The sequence below is a fragment of the Ctenocephalides felis genome, unplaced genomic scaffold, assembly GCF_003426905.1.
Source record: "Ctenocephalides felis isolate EL2017-DRISC unplaced genomic scaffold, ASM342690v1 CF-g0.4_SCAFFOLD_03570, whole genome shotgun sequence".
NCBI classification, from domain to species: domain Eukaryota; kingdom Metazoa; phylum Arthropoda; class Insecta; order Siphonaptera; family Pulicidae; genus Ctenocephalides; species Ctenocephalides felis.
In genome coordinates, this window is record NW_020539724.1 from 11,249,505 (window position 1) to 11,269,536 (window position 20,032).

Consider the following 20,032-nt stretch of genomic DNA (forward strand, 5'->3'; position numbering starts at 1 on the left):
TTATTTGTACGCTATACACAATGAGATTTCAAATATTTCAAATCGTTTTGGATGCAAAATCGCATGTCATATTAGGAATGAAGTTTTACATTTCATTTTTTTTGTACCAAGTAATTTTACATTCTCGACAAATAAAGATAAAATACAAAGTTTTCATCTATATTTATCTAAACAAAACGTTTCCAAATCATAGCTACTAATATTAGCATGTTCTGCAATTAATTGCTTTCATGTATTTTATAATGCAGGATTATTATTAATTTGAATTTTCCGTTTCTCTTAGCAATATTTGAGGTAAAATTTCATAGAGTATAGCATATGCAGGGAGAATATTTGAAAAGCTAAATCCACTGCTGGATTGTCGGTCACTTATCTGAGGGACTCCCCGATTGTAGGGTTTATACTCGCACAGAATACAGTGAGAGCTTCCAGTCAAGGTTTCATATATATGCTGTTGATGTATAATAATAGCAGAAGACTATATGGAATTATTTGAGGGTTATTGCGTAGAAAAATATAGTTCTGACACACACAAACATATAACTCATATATTTATTTTAAATTTTATTATATATATATATATATAAGTATGTGTGAGCGTGTTTATTAAATTTATGTCATTTAATATGATCTTCTTTATGGTTTCAGGGTATGCAACCGACTGCATCATCATATCGCAAAGTTGCAGTAGTCGAAAACTTTTTTGACATTATCTACAGTGTTCATGTAGATTTGGAAGGCAGATGCGGGAAACATGCTGGTCAGAAACGAACATACCGCACGGTAAGTCATGTTTATAAATTATGCACGCACATTCTGTTTGAATCAGGTGAGATTTACGTAATGAAAATTTTATTTTTCCACAGATTACAGAAACATACGCTTTTTTACCACGTGAGGCCGTAACTCGTTTCCTAATGGGCTGCACAGACTGCCAACGTTCTCCTCGATCAATATCCCCGAACAGCAATATTCTGACTACTCCTCCAGCAACACCACCGCCTCCGATTTTAACATTGCCTGCTTCGCAAACAGTGACTCCTTGCGAAAAGGTGCAGCCAAATAGACCACCGATTGCCAGTAAAAATTTCAAAGAAGAACACAGACGAATGCGTGCTCCAGAAGCAAAAAGTCCAGAAATCGAACAAGTACCATTTAATGGCGGCAAGAGGAAGTTGGAAATTGAAAATCGAGTGGAAGAGAAGCCGAGGGTAATGGTTGCAGCAACTCATCCTTTGGATGTTAGCAATCTGGTATCGAATGATGCACCAATGGATCTTAGTACGGGTGATGGACCGTCTAAAAAACGAGCTAGGGTGGATTCAATGGAATCAGAGGTAATAATAGAAATATAGATTGTAACAAAATGTAGATACTGATCTGGAAGTTGTTATACGATTACACGATTATGTTTTGATATATATATATATTTTTTGATTTATTATTCATAGCAAGCTATACAAAGTACATTCAGCTACATTTGTTACAGTTATATATTATTTGTCTGCGTGAGAAGGATCGCTATCCTGCGATAGCGCCTTCATAGATGTTAAATTATATTTTGTAGTAAATCATTGCAGATTCTTTTTTTGAGACGCTTTGGCGGTAAAGGCTTGAGCAGATCAGACGCTAATACGTTTGGATGACGACTTAGACGAGCTTTGTATCTGGTGCAGTAAAGACTAATTTCTTCTTCTATAGTTCGAATTCTGAGATCTTGATGTATCAACCAGTTGGGAACGTATTTTGGAGCGTTCACGATTTCTTTCAAAATTTTATTTTGGAACCTTTGTAGAATAGTTATGTTCGATTTACTGGCCGCACCCCATAGTTGTAGGCCGTAAGACCATATTGGTTTAATAATTGTCTTGTATATTAGGAGTTTATTTTCTATTGATTATGTTTTGATATATGTAGTGACTTATTTTTGAATAAGTATCAATGTTTTGATCATTGTTTTCTAATATTTCTTCTCCTCTTTCAGCAATCTGAGACTGCCGGCGCACCTTGGAGCCCAAAACGAATGATCAGTGCCTTTCCGATACGAGCTTCTACACCGATAGCTCTTCCGCCTCCACCTATGCCGCCAAGTGAGACAACGCTAGATTACTACAATTTTCCGGCGACGGCGGCGTTTCTGAGGCATGCTCGTGGCCTGAATTTCGGCTTGGGCCTGGGTTACGCGACGGGACAGGACGGCCTGACTTCTGCTGCGCATCTCGACCGTTACGTGAGTACAAGACTAGCTTTGTACCGATATATTATGCGCGAATTGTGTGCTCGATACTTGATATTGAACGCACATCATACGATTTAAATGATGAATCGTAATTTGGAATAAACATGCTTGAAAATCGTCTTATATACGAGGTCTGTTCAAAAAGTACCCGGAATTTTCGTTTTTTCAAAAAAATATTTATTTATTCGTCTACATTAATGTGGTCCCCTTCAAAGTAGTCCCCCCCAGATATAATACACTTATGCCAGCGTTTTTTCCAATTTTCGAAGCACCCTTGATATTCACTTTTTGATATGTCCTTGAGCACTCTCAGCGATTTTCTTCAATCGAGGAAAACCGCCGTCCTTTCATGGGTCTCTTCAACTTTGGGAATAGGAAAAAGTCACACGGAGCCATATCTGGTGAATTTTTGCACTTTGCAACACTTTATTTCATTTTTTACGCAAAATTTAATACAAATTCTTTGACTTTTCAATTCTTCCATTGTAAAAATCGCCGAGCTCAGAAAAACACGTCGAACCTTAGCGACTACCACAGACAAAGTAAACAGTGAATATAGCTGAAAATTTCATCATACTTCAGGGGCATGTATACCAACACAATAAAAAAAAAATTTTGACAATCAGACACTCCAGACCCGCGAAATTTAATTATTAGTAATTCCGGGTACTTTTTGAACACACCTCGTATGTGTCTGAAATATGGCTTTTTACTCTGTTTTGAAGAAGTTATTGACTGCGAGTTTCGACCGGTCTTTCATATTCTTGTTTCCGAAAGATTTTATTTTATTCATAATCTTTAAAATAAATTTCAATTTTAATTCTCGAGTTTTCAATTTGTTTTGAAGTACGAAATTTACTACGGACTTGAACTATTCCACATATTTGTTCCCGAAAGATTTTTCTTTATTATTTTTACAATATTGTTCACTTATATATATATATATATATATATATATATATATATATATATATTATTCACATTTGAAGTCAAATTGAATCCTAATGAACGATAAAAAGCTAAACGTTTGATTACCTTTCTGAATAAAAAACATTGGCATATTATTTTAACATAAAATACTCAGATATACAAATAAATAAGTAATCAGTAAGTCCACTTACACATACATACATATAAATTAACACACAAATATTTTAACTAAATCAATTGAAATTATTTATTATCTTAATCTATCAATATTTTGTAAACCTGAAATATCTCAAATTTAATAATTTAATTTTGAATTAATTTAATTTTTACATAATTCTTCTAAATGTTTTTGTTTTTTGACAACATTTGGAACATCTTTATTTTCATTTTTAAAAATTATGCTACCATGTGTGTTAATTTATTAGTTTCGATGTGTTTTCAAGCATGTTTATTCCTATTTGAAGGTTTATGGAACTAATGCGTGTAATTCAATTGCAATATAACCGCTGCCTTATAATGCCTTATAAATAGCCTAACCATATTTATATATAGTAATATTTATGTATATAAAGAGATTTTATATATGCAAGTAAAGTCAGAAACCTAATACGGATAATTTATTCTATACCATCCAATAACTTACAGAACATAGCTCAATTTAATAACATGTAAAAAAATCGACCAACCTGCTACAGCAGCTTGTTTCGAGAATATTTATTTATTCTGTTTAAACATTTTAAAGAAGTTCTGTTGAAGTATTATGATACTAGTCATTCTGCACTTGAAACCTGCGCCCTGATAAAAACGCTATAATCGCTTCTTTTATATATTAAAAGTATACGCATTGTTCCATTATACCGAGAGATAAAAATAGTTTGCGCTAGCTTTACTTTTCAGCGGCAGGTGTGCGCCGGAAAAATTATAACCCATTGATCAAGGTTTGTGCGAACTCACGTTGCTGTGGTTCGAGTACATTTTCCGTTATTAAAGTTATAATGACGGGGAAGTGTTTTAGTTATTTTGGTTGGACGAATTGTCCGCTGCTTATGCGTGTGATATTCTGCTTTATTTATTTAAATTAGGCTACTTTTGGAATTTCGATTCGTTATCGACTAAATTTCGCTTGTATTGCTTCTGCAAAGATCTCTGTCAGGCGATGATAAGATCGATTCCTTTATTGTGATAATTGTGCCAAAATTGTTTGCAAGAGTGCCTGTGGAGAGTGCATTGGTATATTTGGGTATGAGTAGTTTTATTTATCTTGAGGAGTATTATCAACTGAGTTCTACGTTAGTTTATCATCTCAAAACTATATTTATCAATATTTACTGAATGCTCTACATAGATTTTTATTCATTCCCAACGTATTAGACAAAGGGGACAATTCTCGGATAAAATAGGTATATTATGGTAATGCTATGTTACGGGTCTATGTTCGTATGAATACGATCAGGTGTTTTACACATAAATCCTAATTTCACGTATGTATTATCAAAGAGGTGTCAGAAAGTTGCACTCATGTTGAAATTATTATTTCACGTTTGTGCGTTTTGTAGAAAACGTTTTATGTATAAAACTCATACAAATCTTAGACCCGTAATATAGCATTACCATAACATATCTATTTTATCCGAGAATTGGCTCAAAAGTTTCCAGCATTATTTAGGCACAAACAAAAGTTAAATAATGTTTTCTCTGATCTCATATTCCAGAAAGCGCAATAACTTAGTTTAATCAGCAATTTAATTCTGTGTTTTAATTACGAAGGTAAATTTTTCTCGCCTGATTCGATTGAAATTAAAAGCTTTTTGCGTGTGTTTTTTGCTAAATTACGCTTATTTTGCCAATTATTCAATTACAAATTTGCTTTCTGCGTTTTATTCAAAATTTTTAATAAACTTAAGCTTAAATTCGCATGCGCTTCTTAGGAGATAGTTAATTTGTTAATGCTTCTTTAGATTGATAAGCTCGTTTGTTATATTTAACACTAATGCAATAACCATATTCAAGTTTTAAGAATATAGTTACGTTTCTCATTGTACCTCATATTAAGACTGTCATTGTTACTAATTTTGTGAACATTATAAATAGAATTTATATAGACAATATATATTAGAAATATTTATCACTTGTTAATAATACAATGTTTTACATATGCTCCGTTATTTATAGCAAGTAATCCATTATATCTACCTCAAATAGATTGTAAATTTAGGTTTAGGCATTTTTCATTATTAAAACTATTATTGCTTTATTATTATGATTATATTCGAGATCTTCATTCGAAAGAACGTCGTCTGGAATAATAAACTTTTTGAATAAAATTTTTTGCAAATTAAATTATCGTGTTTTTAAATTAATAATTAATTAAATTTAAGGAAATAGGATTAAGGGATTTAAATAATACTTCATAATAAAATAATTAAAAATTAATAATTAAAATAATAACCAAATTCGGTGTATTATAAAAATTACATATATTAGGATAACTATTTAACGTTCCTAGATAATCTATATTAAAAGATCTATAAATCTTTTTTTATTGTTGTAAGCTTATTAGACGATTTTTGTCAATATTTTTTAACTGAAGTATGAACCGAAGTATATTTTATTTTGTCGTATTGTCTTTTAAATATTCAAGTATTGTATAATGTCTCCGATTAACTTGGCAACAATATTACTTAAAACCATTATCGTCTAGTAATACGGTATCAGCAGTCACACAACCTGAACTCACTCGCGAAACGAAAGCTCGGTGTTTGAGTCAGCTCTGTGCTTTTGCGAAAGCAGCAAGCTTTATGCAAAGTTTGTACCAAACCGAGGCAAGTTTTGGATTCCTAGTAAAAGCTCTAGAAGCCTTACATGTTCTGAGTCGTTCCGAGAGCCCTAAGACGTGGAAAGGCAAAGGTGCGGGTTCACACCCGCCGGGGGCGGAAGACCTACATAATGTAACCAGAAGACAGTTTATAGATTGTGTATAGGCACGTGTGTCGTTATACGTAACATCGTTTTATATATTCAATAGAAAACACTTCAAACATTTATAAATTTCTTTTTTAAGACTTTATAACACGTTATGCATAGTGAAAATTATAAATAGATTAAAATATTCGTGCCCAAAAATATTGAAATTTATTTAAGATGCTAAGTTTTGCTAATTTAAAATTTTTCTATAGTGTTCATTTACATTGTCAAAATTTGTATTGTTTGATAACGTTGAGTATTTTATTAACAACTGTCGGCCCAGCCGTTTCTCTGGTATTCTTTCTCTACATTTTAGGAAAATACTGATTCAGTTTAAATTAAAAAATCATCAGTTTTAAATAACGGGCAAGAGAATGTCGATTTTTGAAGCTACTTAATACAAATTCTTATTAATCCTACTATTCACAGTGGGTATGGAAAGTTTGCACTTGCCATAAGGCCAATACGGTGCCAAACAGTGCCACAAGGCCATTAAATGGCTTAGATATTATTATTAATTAATCAAACACATTTTTCTTGATCTAATTTATTGTTACTGGTTGCTTGAAAGCCTAATAATTTCTAGTGCATTTCACAATATATTGTTCATATATAATTTTGAAATATAAAAATAAATTGGCGTCCAACTATTTTACCAATTTTACCTTCAGATTCTCTTAGTAAAAGTTACAAAACATATTAAAAAGTTTGTTTAACTTGCCACAAGGCCAAAACTGTGCCAAACAGTGCCATAGGGCCATTGAATTGCTAAGATTTTATTATAAATTAAATAATAAAACACAATTTTCTTGATCTAATTTATTGTTACTGGTTGCTTAGAGGACTAATAATTTTTAGTGCATCTTACAATATATTGTACATAAATAATTTTGAAATATAAAAATAAATTGGCTTCCAACTATTTTACCAAATCCTTGATCAGAAGCCTCCTTCGTCGTAGGGATCTTCTTCACATTCTCCTGGTAAAAGTTACAACACATATTAAGAATTTTGTTTAACTTGCCACAAGGCCAATACTGTACCAAACAGTGCCATAAGGCCATTAAATGTCTAAGATATTATTATTAATTAATCAAACACATTTTGCTTGATCTAATTTATTGTTACTGGTTGCTTAAAAGCTTAATAATTTCTAGTGCATTTCACAATATATTGTTCATATATAATTTTGAAATATAAAAATAAATTGGCGTCCAACTATTTTACCAAAGGCCTGACGAGAAGTCTCCTGGTGGAATTCGTCGTTGCGATTTCCTTCAGATTCTCTTGGTAAAATTTACAACACATATTAAGAAGCTTGTTTAACTTGCCACAAGGCCAATACTGTGCCAAACAGGGCAATAAGACCATTCAATTGCAAAGATTTTTTTATGAATTAAATAATAAAACACAATTTTCTTGATCTAATTTATTGTTACTGGTTGCTTAGAGGACTAATAATTTTTAGTGCATTTTACAATATATTGTACATAAATAATTTTGAAATATAAAAATAAATTGGCCTCCAACTATTTTACCAAATCCTTGATCAGAAGCCTCCTTCGTCGTAGGGATTTTCTTCACATTCTCCTGGTAAAAGTTACAACACATATTAAGAATTTGTTTAACTTGCCACAAGGTCAATACTGTGCCAAACAGTGCCATAAGGTCATTAAATTGCTAAGATATTATTATTAATTAATCAAACACATTTTGCTTGATCTAATTTATTGTTACTGGTTGCTTAAAAGCCTAATAATTTCTAGTGCAATTCACAATATATTGTTCATATATAATTTTGAAATATAAAAATAAATTGGCGTCCAACTATTTTACCAAAGGCCTGACGAGAAGCCTCCTGGTGGAATTCGTCGTCGCGATTGGTTTCCTTCAGATTCTCCTAATAAAACATTTGGCATCATGTCTGGTTGCCGGGTTGTCTGCTCTTGTTCTTGAGTTCCTTCTCCGTACATAGTTCGACTGCTTTTTTGGGTCATGCCCGATTTGATGCTCACTAAAGGATAAAAAGATTAAATAATGATATATAGTACAAGACACAAATTTTATAAATTTATTTACTTGTATCTTCGTCTTTATGTGACACTCCATCACCTTCCTCTAAAACAGACTTTGTATCATCACCTGGTTCTTCACCGGGAGGTTTTTCCTCAGGCATATCACCTTGCTCAGAACGCGGCGTGGCTTTTGTGGCATCTGTAGCATTTGTAGCATTTGTAGGATTTGTAGCATACCTAAAATATGAATTTATAAAAATGTTCATAGTAGAAAAGAATCTTTCTATTTATTAATATTAACCTGACTGAAGGGTCTGGAGTGCCAAATATCTCATTCATCAAAGATGAGTTGGTTTGGTGCGTCTTTTGTCGGTTTGGGGAGCTAGATAGTAATAGAAATTACAAAATACGTTATACACACCAGTATGTAAACAAGATCATAACCGATTCAATTATCTACTATAATCGAATTTATTATTATTCAATATTTTTTACCAAACAACCGTATCCGCAGTTCCAAAAATTTCACTAATACGTTCAGAATTTTGTTGGTTTCTACGATTTTGGCGACCGACTGCTAAAGTGTCTTCCATTCCTGGGTCACAGAACACAATCGAAGATTTTCCACCTTAATAATTAATTTTACATTATTAAAGTATTTGAAAAAACATATATTTGTTATTAAATGTAAGAAAGTCGTGTATATTCTGTTTTATCAACACTTGAAAATGTGTATAAATACTGTACGTCAAAGCACGCATAAAATTTTAAATATTTCATCGCACATTTAAATGGAAATATTTCATTTCTTGAATTTTTAACATATTATAAATACAAATATTTTCTGACACATGTCGAAAAATTAGCATTAAATAAATAAATTCAATAATTTCTTACCCGGAGGTGCCAATACTCTGCTGGAAGGCCTGCCATTCTCTGGCATGCCCACAGTGAAGTTTGTTGATGTCATTATTTTATTATTTATATAATTTTATTAAATTTTTATAAATACTTTTTCCATGTGCAAGGTGAAAATGATGTTTGAGTGCACTAGCCTGACTTTGTTTTAGAAACAAAACCAGCTTAAAAATTCGGAGTGCGCGATTGGCGTATTTAGAAACAAAAATTTGACAAGAGTAAAATTCATAATTGAATAAGAAATTGGTACTAATTTGAAAATTTATTGGTATGTTTGAATGATGTATTAGTTAAACAACGCATGATAAGAATATATATTTTTCCCTAATTGTACTGACTTAGGTTAGAAAAAAGTAAATAAATAAACTAAAAATAAAAATATTAGAAAAATATTGAAAAAAATAGGTAAGAGACGCATCAAGTACTATTGATTAAATATACATATCTCTTGATACGCTCAAAAATCAACAAATTTTATTTTTCTTGACACGTCTATGGGTGCAAATTCTATCCCATTATATTAATCCTTATAAAACATCGACTGCATTAATTAATTTCATCACGAAGGGTAAAACATGATTATCACATCTTAATCTCTGTATAAAATCGCTGACTGTACTTCTATTGTATCCGTTTTTTATTATTCTCTAGGCTGATGATGGGTGCAACCCATACCCCCAAGTCTTTGCCAAGCTTGTGCGCTCCGCGGGGGTCGCGAAAGCTCAATGGGGAGCCCGGAGACGAGGCACACTAATCAATCCGCCCCCATGCTCAACTTTCTGTCTCCCAGAATATTCGACTGTGCACCTGATATGCCTCGAGCGATATTTCTTTCGATTCTTATGATATTTTTCTCGTGATATTGGATATATAAGATGGCTTTTAGATACCAAATTGGTAACTGGGAGACGTGTTTGTACCTATAGCTAATTTGAAAGATAGTAATATTTTTAACTTCCCGTAGGGCAAGTTATAGTAATCGCAAAAAAATCGAAAATGAATTTTTTTATATATCTTTACGTTTCAAAACCTTCTGAACATTTTGGCATACCTTAGAAAAAATGGACGTATTTGTGTGTGTATGTGTGTGTGTTCGGATACAAATTTTCGTCGACGATACCGGGAACACGGATGAAGCGATTTGAATAATTCAAAAAAAACATTCGATTCGTATTGATAAGGAGACGTGCTGGTTAGTTTTTGGCAAAGTCAGGTCTAGCCGTTCCGAAGATATGGGGCAAAAAGTGCCAAAAACAGTAACTCAGTTTTTAAGAGAACGGAGCGTCCGATTTGAATAATTCAAAAAACATTTTACTTGTATTAAAAAGATGAAGAACTGATCAAATTTTTATCGGTCAAGGTAGACGTGAGACAACTTTTTTCATTCTTTCATTAATATTATCACCCCGCTTCGGCTTGACGTTGAGTTCTGCGACTCCCTGTATATATATATATATATATATATATATATATATATATATATATATTTCTGTTATCTCGCTGTGCTAAAGTGAAGTCCAACTGTGCTAACCCAACGTGTACTTAACGATGTTTCAAACTAAATACTGCACAAGGAATTAACGGGACACTCTGCTAAAGTTTTCGCTTTTTGTTCGGACCCGGTTGCAGTTAGTTCGTTCATTTGTCGTTGTGTTTGTACTCTTTTATTCTTGTTCTGTTTGTTTTAATGATGAAATTCTGTGATGTTTCTGCGAAAACGAACGACGATCTTTAAACGCGACGCCTTGCCATTGTAGTAATTAGGTGAACTTTATGTCAATTGAGGTAATAATAGATACATTAGTCTTGTTTCCTATAGACTGACGTAAATTATATTGAATAAACTACCATATATTCTTAATATTCTTAATTACAATTAATATTAAGAGCTAAAACTTTTAGAAAATTGTTTTTTATCAATTTGGAACCATTTGAGCCCTTGAGAGCAAGGAAATTCGAAAATGTCCATATTAAGGACCACCCTAATATACGATACTCGTATATATATATATATATATATATATATATATATAAAGATTAATTTTTTGTCTGATTATTAAAAATGTTTCAAGACAAATTAATTAGTTGAATCTAAGATGCATAATGAATAATATCGCAAATCAAAGGAACGTAAACAAAGCTCTATGTCTCCCAGTTGCCGAGCAACTTTGATATCGTCCGGCGTTAAGCTCAAAGCTGAGCTTTTGCGTTCAAAGCGCAGAAAACTCGTAGATGGCGGACGGTTGCACCTTTGACTTATTTGTGGAACGGAGTATAACACCCGATATTTTTCCCTCGGACGATATATTTTTTGTGCTCCTTCGCCCGTACCCACTCCTAGTACTGCTCCGCCGCCCGCGGCGACGGAACACCCAACTTAGCGTGTCTGTACTATACACGATGGCAGTCAGTGACGAAATTATTTGCGATTGCTCATGTAGTCATAATTTATAATTATCCTATTCATGTACAACGTTAAGGTTTTCTGACATTTATTGTACGCCATGAAACTCTCTCACACTGGAATAATGTCTTAATATGAATCGTTGATTTGTAATTATTGCATTTATCCATTTATGACATCATTGAAGAATAATTACCCTATACAAAAATAATATTTTACCTAGATTTCATTTACACGACTTTATCAATAAACTAAAATCTACAGTATTTCACTTACAAAGAAACTATTTTGTAAAATAAATTACGAAAAAAAGACTTTAGGTCATTCTGAATCATCCCAAGATTTCTTTGGAAAATCGTCGAAGTCACATGAAACTCGTTAAGGATTGCCTTTAATTAATTTTCTTCTACATTTTTGTAAAATATTCTGAACAGATTTTGAGAAATTAAAAACTTCAAAATATATTAGATGGTGATCGATTTTGTTGGAGTTTTCTATCAAGGTATAGTTCATAGCGTACATAAGGAAATAGTTTATGGCTTTAACGAACATACTAAAAAATTATGGTTCAATTATGAATTTCAAAATTTTATGGCCAATATTTGCAAAGATCCTTAATCTCAATATACCTAATATTTAGACATATCGGAAAGCTTCTATAATTTCTTAAGGCAAGATGCCAATTGCACTTAGAATTTTGATTATATTTGTCTAGCACCACAAATAAGTGCATACAAAATAAATGAATTTATTAGATGATGATGATGAATTTATTAGATGATAAGTATACTTGTAATATAATAATTTGTATCTTACAATATTTGATATTGTTATTGTTATATGTATCAATATTTTGTAGCTTACTTCTTTTATTACTTTTGATCAAAAGTTACTTGTTTGGCTCTGTTCGACTTCCATTGAAGAAGATCTCTTGAGTAGAAGCCTGGAGTGCTGTAGACTGAGAGGCAGTTCTAACAAAAAAACACGAACGCCGAGCAAAAGAAAAAATATCCGAAAGAAACGCTTCACGGCGCGCTCAGAGGCCGATACTGTAAAAGAAAAAAATATATATAACGCTAAGGTCTCCTGGAACTCATACTCCGATCATTTCGCCTCGTTCTGCGAAAGTCTCGGGTATTTTTGCCATACACTTTAGGTCTTATCTTTGCCCGAACATCGTTTCGCAACGAAAAATGACAGATAAAACAAAAGTGGTTCGGGGACGGCCCACACAAAAAATATTAAAAAAATATAAAAGACATGGAAATAAACTATGGAAATGATCCTAAAAGTACTTATGTATTGGGTGCACTGATCAAGTTGTGAAGTTAATTTTATCATTTTAAGGAACTGCATTACTAAACTATCTTGATACAAACTAGTCATTTTTACACGGTGTTACTATCATGTAAATCTTCTAATATTTACCAATTATGCAAATTGATCATTACAGTCATCTTGTTACTGTATGAATCCAGTTTAACATCTCAATTGCAACGTTTACAATTAAATAATAATTGCCAATATACTATGTATCATATCGACGTATACAAAACATACAGCAATTATATTTGAACATCTGTCTATCCGAATTGTTATACAACAATTACTTGTGTAGAAGACGATGCTAATTCGATATCGAAATTACATATCTATATCTCAAACGTCATCTCGTACAGTTAAATTGTGTAGTGCACGATGTTCTCCTTTGGATTTCCAACTTGCTACACAGATTTGATCCTTCACAAGTAGGAAAGGAATACCTTAGAGTAAACACAACTACTCTTGTTAACAAGGGATGGGTAATTTGAATTCACAATAATTCAGGTCGTTTATATTTCAAATGCTACATTTATTTCAAATCACCCTGTTATAATCATATATATTCGATTGGTGCTAATGAGATAAGGAAATAATTTTCCTGTACTGTTTTATCTATTTTTGTCTATGATCATTGAGCTTCGAATTTTATTAAATTTTATCTCTACTCATTTGCTCTTTGAATCAAAAATTTTTGAAAGAGGTTTTGCCGAAGATTGTTTCATACAACTATGCAATACATCAATCAATAAACGTAATGACTGCAATAGCTTTTAAAGTGATTACAAAATATTTCTTACATCTAATTTGTTATTTGGATATACCAACTATGATTACATGAATTTTTTTTAATTTACTTGCCTTTTTCATAATCTATTTGTCCAATTGGGTTCGAGTAACCTCACTATCTACTTTCCAAATGTAGGTTAATTCCCTTTCCCAATTTTCATTTGTCAAGTACTATGTCCCATCCCTTCCTGGCATACCTTCGAATACATTCGAATGGCATAAAGGGCTCAGAGTCATACGTTGTGTATAATAATACCCGAATGGACAAACTTCTGTTCGGACGCACTCCATTAGTCAAGAGAGTACCCGAGCCGCAAACCACTTGGCACATTCGGTACCTGGAGTAGTTTGCCCATAAATTTGCGAATGTTTGGAGAACAGGGACTGTCGAATTCATTTCGAAATTCGATGGATTAATTAATTTAATTTTAATTAGGGATAAATGATTTGTTACTTATGATCAATATTTTTGAGAGTTCATATTTTAACTTAATTTTTACATCGATATTATTAGAATCTTTACTTTCTCTGTTAGCTATATTTCTAGTATGAGAGCCGGCCCTAATGCAATGCATGCAAAAATGCGAGCGCACGCCTTAGGGGGCGCCAAAACGAGATTCGGATATGAAATTTATAATATAGTTTTTTCAGTATCATTCGAAAAATATATATTTTTTTTGCATTTTTTAAAGCAACAATCTGATACACGATGGGATAGTATATATGAATACATACAATTCGGTTCTTACGATATCAGGAGAAGTTTATGATGCAATTTTAGATATTTTAAATAATGAAAGATTAAAATAAAATAATTTATCGTGAAGTACCAGTGTTATGTTTTGAAAAACACTGCTAATGTTGTAAGTTTATTAAATTTATTCAAAAATTATTAAAAATTTAGTTAGTTTTTTCAATTTTATTAAAAACAATTTTGAATGCTGATGCTAACAAAAAAAGACTGAACGTTACGTTTTTACAAGTTCTTCTCGCAAAATTCTCTATAAACATTGTCTAAAGTGAACCCTCACATTCACTACATCTGTTTTATTTTAATGAATGAATCCAGATAATCGGTATTTGTGTTTGTATTACTATTAAATTTACATAAAAATTTTAACGTGTAATTTTGCTCAAAAAATCTTTATATCTGTAGTTGACTATCTGTGATATAAAGTTGCCCACATGCTCATAATAGCACATTCCGCTAGCTAAAACCTATTACTTATACATTGCATAGTTTAACTCTAAAGTGATGTGCAAATATATTATCAAATTTATTCAATTGTTAATATAAATATAAAATATATTTTATAAAAATATATTTTTTGTCAGAAGCTTTGCAGTGAAAATTTGACATATATGCTGAAGATACGTAATTATTTATTATTCTTGGACAACAATTAAAATTAGAAGTCGTGATAATAATTTTATAAGTTGTCGTGATGATACTTTTCACTAAGTGGATTTTTTTAGAAGTTAACCCAGTAATTGAAGTTCAAAATCAAGTGAATGTCGATATCATTATAAATGATTGGTTTTGTCGTTCTTTAACTATTTGTTAAAACTACTATTGCCTCCCATCAGCCAACCATCATTATTCTGATAATATAAAGAATTTTTGCTACAAGATCTTGTTTCATCGACTCATCCTATCAAAATATCGTGTGTTTTGGTTCTCCATAAATAGATCTTGAAAATAAACCCACAATTGGCGTACGTCGTCGAACCTTTCATTATTCATACAATGTAAAGAATCTTAGCTAACAAGATCTTGTTTCATCATCTCGTCCCGAGTATCTATTTCCTCGGTTCGTTCGTCGGTACGAAATGGGAGAAAGTGGCTGAATTCCGTCGGTGTGGGGCACTTTTCGAGTCTAGTAGAAACTCTGTCATAATCCTAGTGGAACAGTCCCCAGTCACAGAGTGTCATGCGAGGATTCCTCCTGGATGTCCGCCCACTCGCCCATGGTATCATGTTAATACCACACGTATTTTGTGCCCGTCCTTTCCTATGTCGTGAGCTTGTGTGCGAGTTTGTTTTTGTCGCTGACAAAACCAGAAATGAGAATTTTGTCCCCGGGTGCCTTAAGCAGGCGATGCTTTATTATGGACTATTGATTGTTTTTGTTTGATGGGGCATATTATGAAATATTTCTCAAAAGATTATAATGCAAATTACTCGCCGATCGAAAACTACTGGCCAAATATCTAACGATTCTGTACAAAACGGTTTTTGCTTTTATTAATACTCGTTTCTTGAACAGCAATCAGAAAGTAATAGTTCTATGTGCAAAGGTGCTAGATAGCAAACCTATTAATATTTGATAAGTTGTTATAATTAGGATTTATCTTGCATCGAATTTATATAGAAAGGGCTATTATAATTTGCAAACATATTCATGTTTACATATTTCCAAGAAATTTTGATATTGCTGCTACTTGAACTTTAAACTACGGCTTTAAACTTTAAAAGACTAGTGGGGATATTATAAAACTGATGCATATGATTAAATGTGTTTGTTTTGATTTTGAGATTTAAGCTGCTTCTAAACTACTAAATAATTATTTGTTTTTAGACTTTTTGCAACTACTATTTTCTTATTATTTATTAACATGTTATTTAAATTAATTTTTATGTTAGAATGTCTGTTGAAAATCTACAAATCGAAAATTTGGATCCCGATTGTCAAATCTACATGAACGACGGTTTTTATTAGGTCACATAATAATGGTTTTTATTTTAGTAACAATCACCATTTGTTAATTTTTTTAAAAAAACTGAGATTTTCATTTGATTTTATATTAGAATCTTCATTAAAATTCTACAAATCGAACATTTTTGCATTGCAGTTTAATTTTTTATGGAAAATCTGCCTGGTTGAACCACATAATTAATTTTAGATTATTAGATAATTCTGAGAAATATAAAAACCAATCTTGTGATATAAAATTAGATTAAATGTTTGTCGTAAGTGATTTTGATTTTATTTAAAATCTATCAGTCGGATAAATTAATTTTGCTGATATTTTTAGTTGCTTTATTTCAGTGTTTGTTTTTTTATTATTTTTAGCAAATGAAACGATAATTTTTCCGAGAAACTTCAATTAAAATTAAATATGTAACAAAAACTTTCATTACATTTTAATTGTAAGCGAATTTATCGGTAGTATAGTATATATTTTTATGATATTTTAACTTGCTTTATTTTAAATTTTGCCTTTCGATATGCTGCTAGTAACTGTAAAAGATCAAGAGAAATTTTAACTAAAACTAATTTTGATTTTATTCAGAATTTATTAATCAAATGAATAAATATTTCTGATGATTCTACTTACGCTATTACAATTTTACCCCAGCATATACTACTAAAACGCATTGCATGCAATTCAAATCAGTTTTGTTGTAGATGAATGAATAAATCTTAAAATCGAAACAAACACTTGTGTATGTTCCACAATATTTCTTCTAGTTCTTTACAAGTGCAGTGCTTTTTAATTCTTGAACGAAATCATTTCCAAAGATAAAAATCAGCAAAATCATCAAGTTTTGCGCCGGTCGCTGCCGAAACATGGTCTCTTCTCCACCGACGTAATCTACGAGAGAGCTCTAGTGCGGTGTAGTACGTTCGAGTTTCTTGGGTGAGGGCGAATCCCAACCCCAACCCCGACCCCAAACCCAGAGGGCTGTCGAGGGGATGTTCTTGTAACCCGTTTCGTTGGCTGCAAACTAATAGTATGAGACGCCAAAGCTTCTCGGCTGAACAGAAGCGCACACTTTCGTTTTGAAATGTGATTGTACTAGTAAGGAGATAAATGAATATAATGTAGTTGCTACTAGGAGTCTATGAGGAACAAACAAAAGAATAAAAAAGACAGTTATGATTTTATGAGCGCAATTTTATGATCGGTAATAGGTCGTAAAGGGCGCTGATGAATAACAGATTAGAAATGGGAAAATACAGAAATAGTGTATGGATGAAATGATAAAAATATCTCAGGAAACAAATGACTAATTTAATTAGGTATTCATTGATTGAAGTTAAGGGGCACAACTAGTGTGAAATTTTCAAAAAATCGAATTTTTAATTTTTCCATATTTCGATAGGTTATACCTTTGAAAATAACATACCAAAATTTTAAATCGATATCTTAAATAGTTTTTGAGTCACAGCCATTTAAAGAGTACGAGTATATATATAGTATAAAGTATAACGATCATTTTATCTTTAAACGCGTTTTTCTCGAAACAGCATTTTCCGAATTTGCTGCAGCGATTACTCAAAAACAAAAGATCCGATCACTATCATTTTTTTTTACATATTCTATATATAGTTCTCCGTGAAATGAACTATCGATTTTTTGATCGGATCGGATTTTGGCAGTCCAAAATCGACCAAAATTTTGGGTAAAATTCGGCTTTTTTTTAAAAAAACGCCGTCATTTTGTTAATTTTTTATTTTTTTTCTTTATCGTAGTTCATTTTACAGACAATATTATCTAGTTTAACGAGATTTTTTTTTTAATTTCATCCACGTACAAGACCGGAATCACTGCAGCAGTGAAGAGCCTTTTTTTGTCGCGTCGTTGGAGATCGACGATAACTTAAAAAATATTTAATTTTATTCTTCAAAAATTTTACTATGTATTCTTAAAATAAGTATAAATATATTCCTAAAATTTTGAAATGGTTGTTAAAGTAGTTTTTTATAATATAAATTCCCAAAAATCACCTTTTTTAGGCGGTTACTAGTTGTGTCCCTTAAATAGATGACTAGTTAAAATTATGTAAAAATAAATAGATAAAGGATAGAAGAATCTGATAAAAGGATAGAAGAATTAATAATTGGGAAAACGTTTGCACAATATAAAATTTTTATTACTAATTTAGTTCTTAAATTGTAGCTGAAGTATAAAAAGCGAGTCTTGCTTATACAATGATTAGTATTGGCGCGCATATAATGAAATTTGTTATGCACCCTTAATTTCTGTTTGAAAAGTTCTAGATTTTTTCCGTCTGATAATATAAGAAGTAGTAGCATATATACATTTTAAAAAACTTTCAAATTCCGCTTTGCCGACGTAAGCAACTCGTCGTATGTAGGTATTATGTTCTCCACGCGATATAAACTCGCATGTAAGAGCCACTCACACTCGAAATTCTACTCTGGTGTTTAAGGGATGACTTGCGTTCGCCTGCCTGACTCGCTAGGGGTGCTTTAATAAAACCCAGTACCCGGCTCGGGGTGGGTCTAACAAGGGCGTAAAATATAAACATCGGTACGGGTAATTGCTACCCCACATCTGAAGCCACCCCGTAGAGAGATCCCGAGTTCGCTTGGCTGCTATACGAGGTTCTGGCTGACGTTTTTTAATTTCCTGCACTCGGGGCGGCATTGAAGCCCCACTTTAACCCAGCGATGGACCCCACAACCCCGACGGGGATTTTTCCTTCTCTCTTTCTGTTTCATTAACGAATACTTTATTTGCCGTATCCCAATGTCACTAGCTAGCAATTTCTTTGCGGCTAGTTTTCTTGTATATGCGATGTGACGCCAATGTTACTTGGATGGTGTAATGGGATTAGGTTTTGAGATATAGGTTTTTGTAAATCATTGAATCAAATAAATGTATAAAGGTTTAAAATACATGTAAAAATAAAATCTGTGGATAGGCAATTAACTTTTGAAATAAACAATACTAAATAAAAAAATTGATTACACATGACAATGAAACTGCGTTCCTTTTTATTAAAATTGACAAAATTCCATATTTGGAGTTCCTTTATATTATAATTGATGAAATGGAATATTTACAGTATGGCTCTGTACAGATTAAAGATGTGGACTCTAGGAAAGGTCCAGAAGATAAAGTGAAGACACAGAAAAACAATTACTGCAAAGCGTTATAGAAAAAAGAAATCTATTGGATATAATTACCTATACCAAAGTAAAATTTGGTAATATTGGTAAAAAGCGCCTTTTGAGCGACATCAGCAAAGAAATATTAGGAATAGAACAATTAAGATGAAGAAGAATGTAGAATGCATTACTTACTTTGAAAGGAAAATGTTAGGAAATTGAAATCCGAGGCAAATAATACAAAAATATGAAAGTAGAAGTCCATAGTGATAATGTGGTTTTCTCATACCAAAAACCTGCTTTCAAACAATTATACCGTCAATAAATGGGCGAATTTTATTCTGAACACACAAGTATAGGAACTAGTTCCAGATATATAAATATATCTATTTTCTTTCTCTTCCAAGCAATTGCTTATTTTTTGTTTTCGACTACGAACTGACTCCCGATGGCTTCCTGTAATTGTTCTGATGACTCTGATGATTTGACGGCACGACGTTGTCTTCTATTTCATTATGATTGTTTTTCATTCCGAATGTCATGAAACATTTGGGGTTGGAAATTGTGGAAGGGCGAAATGCGTCTTACTTCT

General features: G+C 32.0%; 1 protein-coding gene across 1 annotated transcript in view; it reads left to right on the plus strand.

The window, feature by feature from the left end:
• The window catches only part of LOC113383386, a 173,928-nt gene that overhangs the window by 85,096 nt on the left and 68,800 nt on the right, over window positions 1-20,032 (plus strand). The window contains exons 5-7 of the mRNA XM_026621658.1: window positions 649-783; window positions 867-1,337; window positions 1,985-2,230. Of these exons, the coding sequence (XP_026477443.1) occupies window positions 649-783; window positions 867-1,337; window positions 1,985-2,230 (852 nt within the window). The remainder of the gene's footprint in view (window positions 1-648; window positions 784-866; window positions 1,338-1,984; window positions 2,231-20,032) is intronic.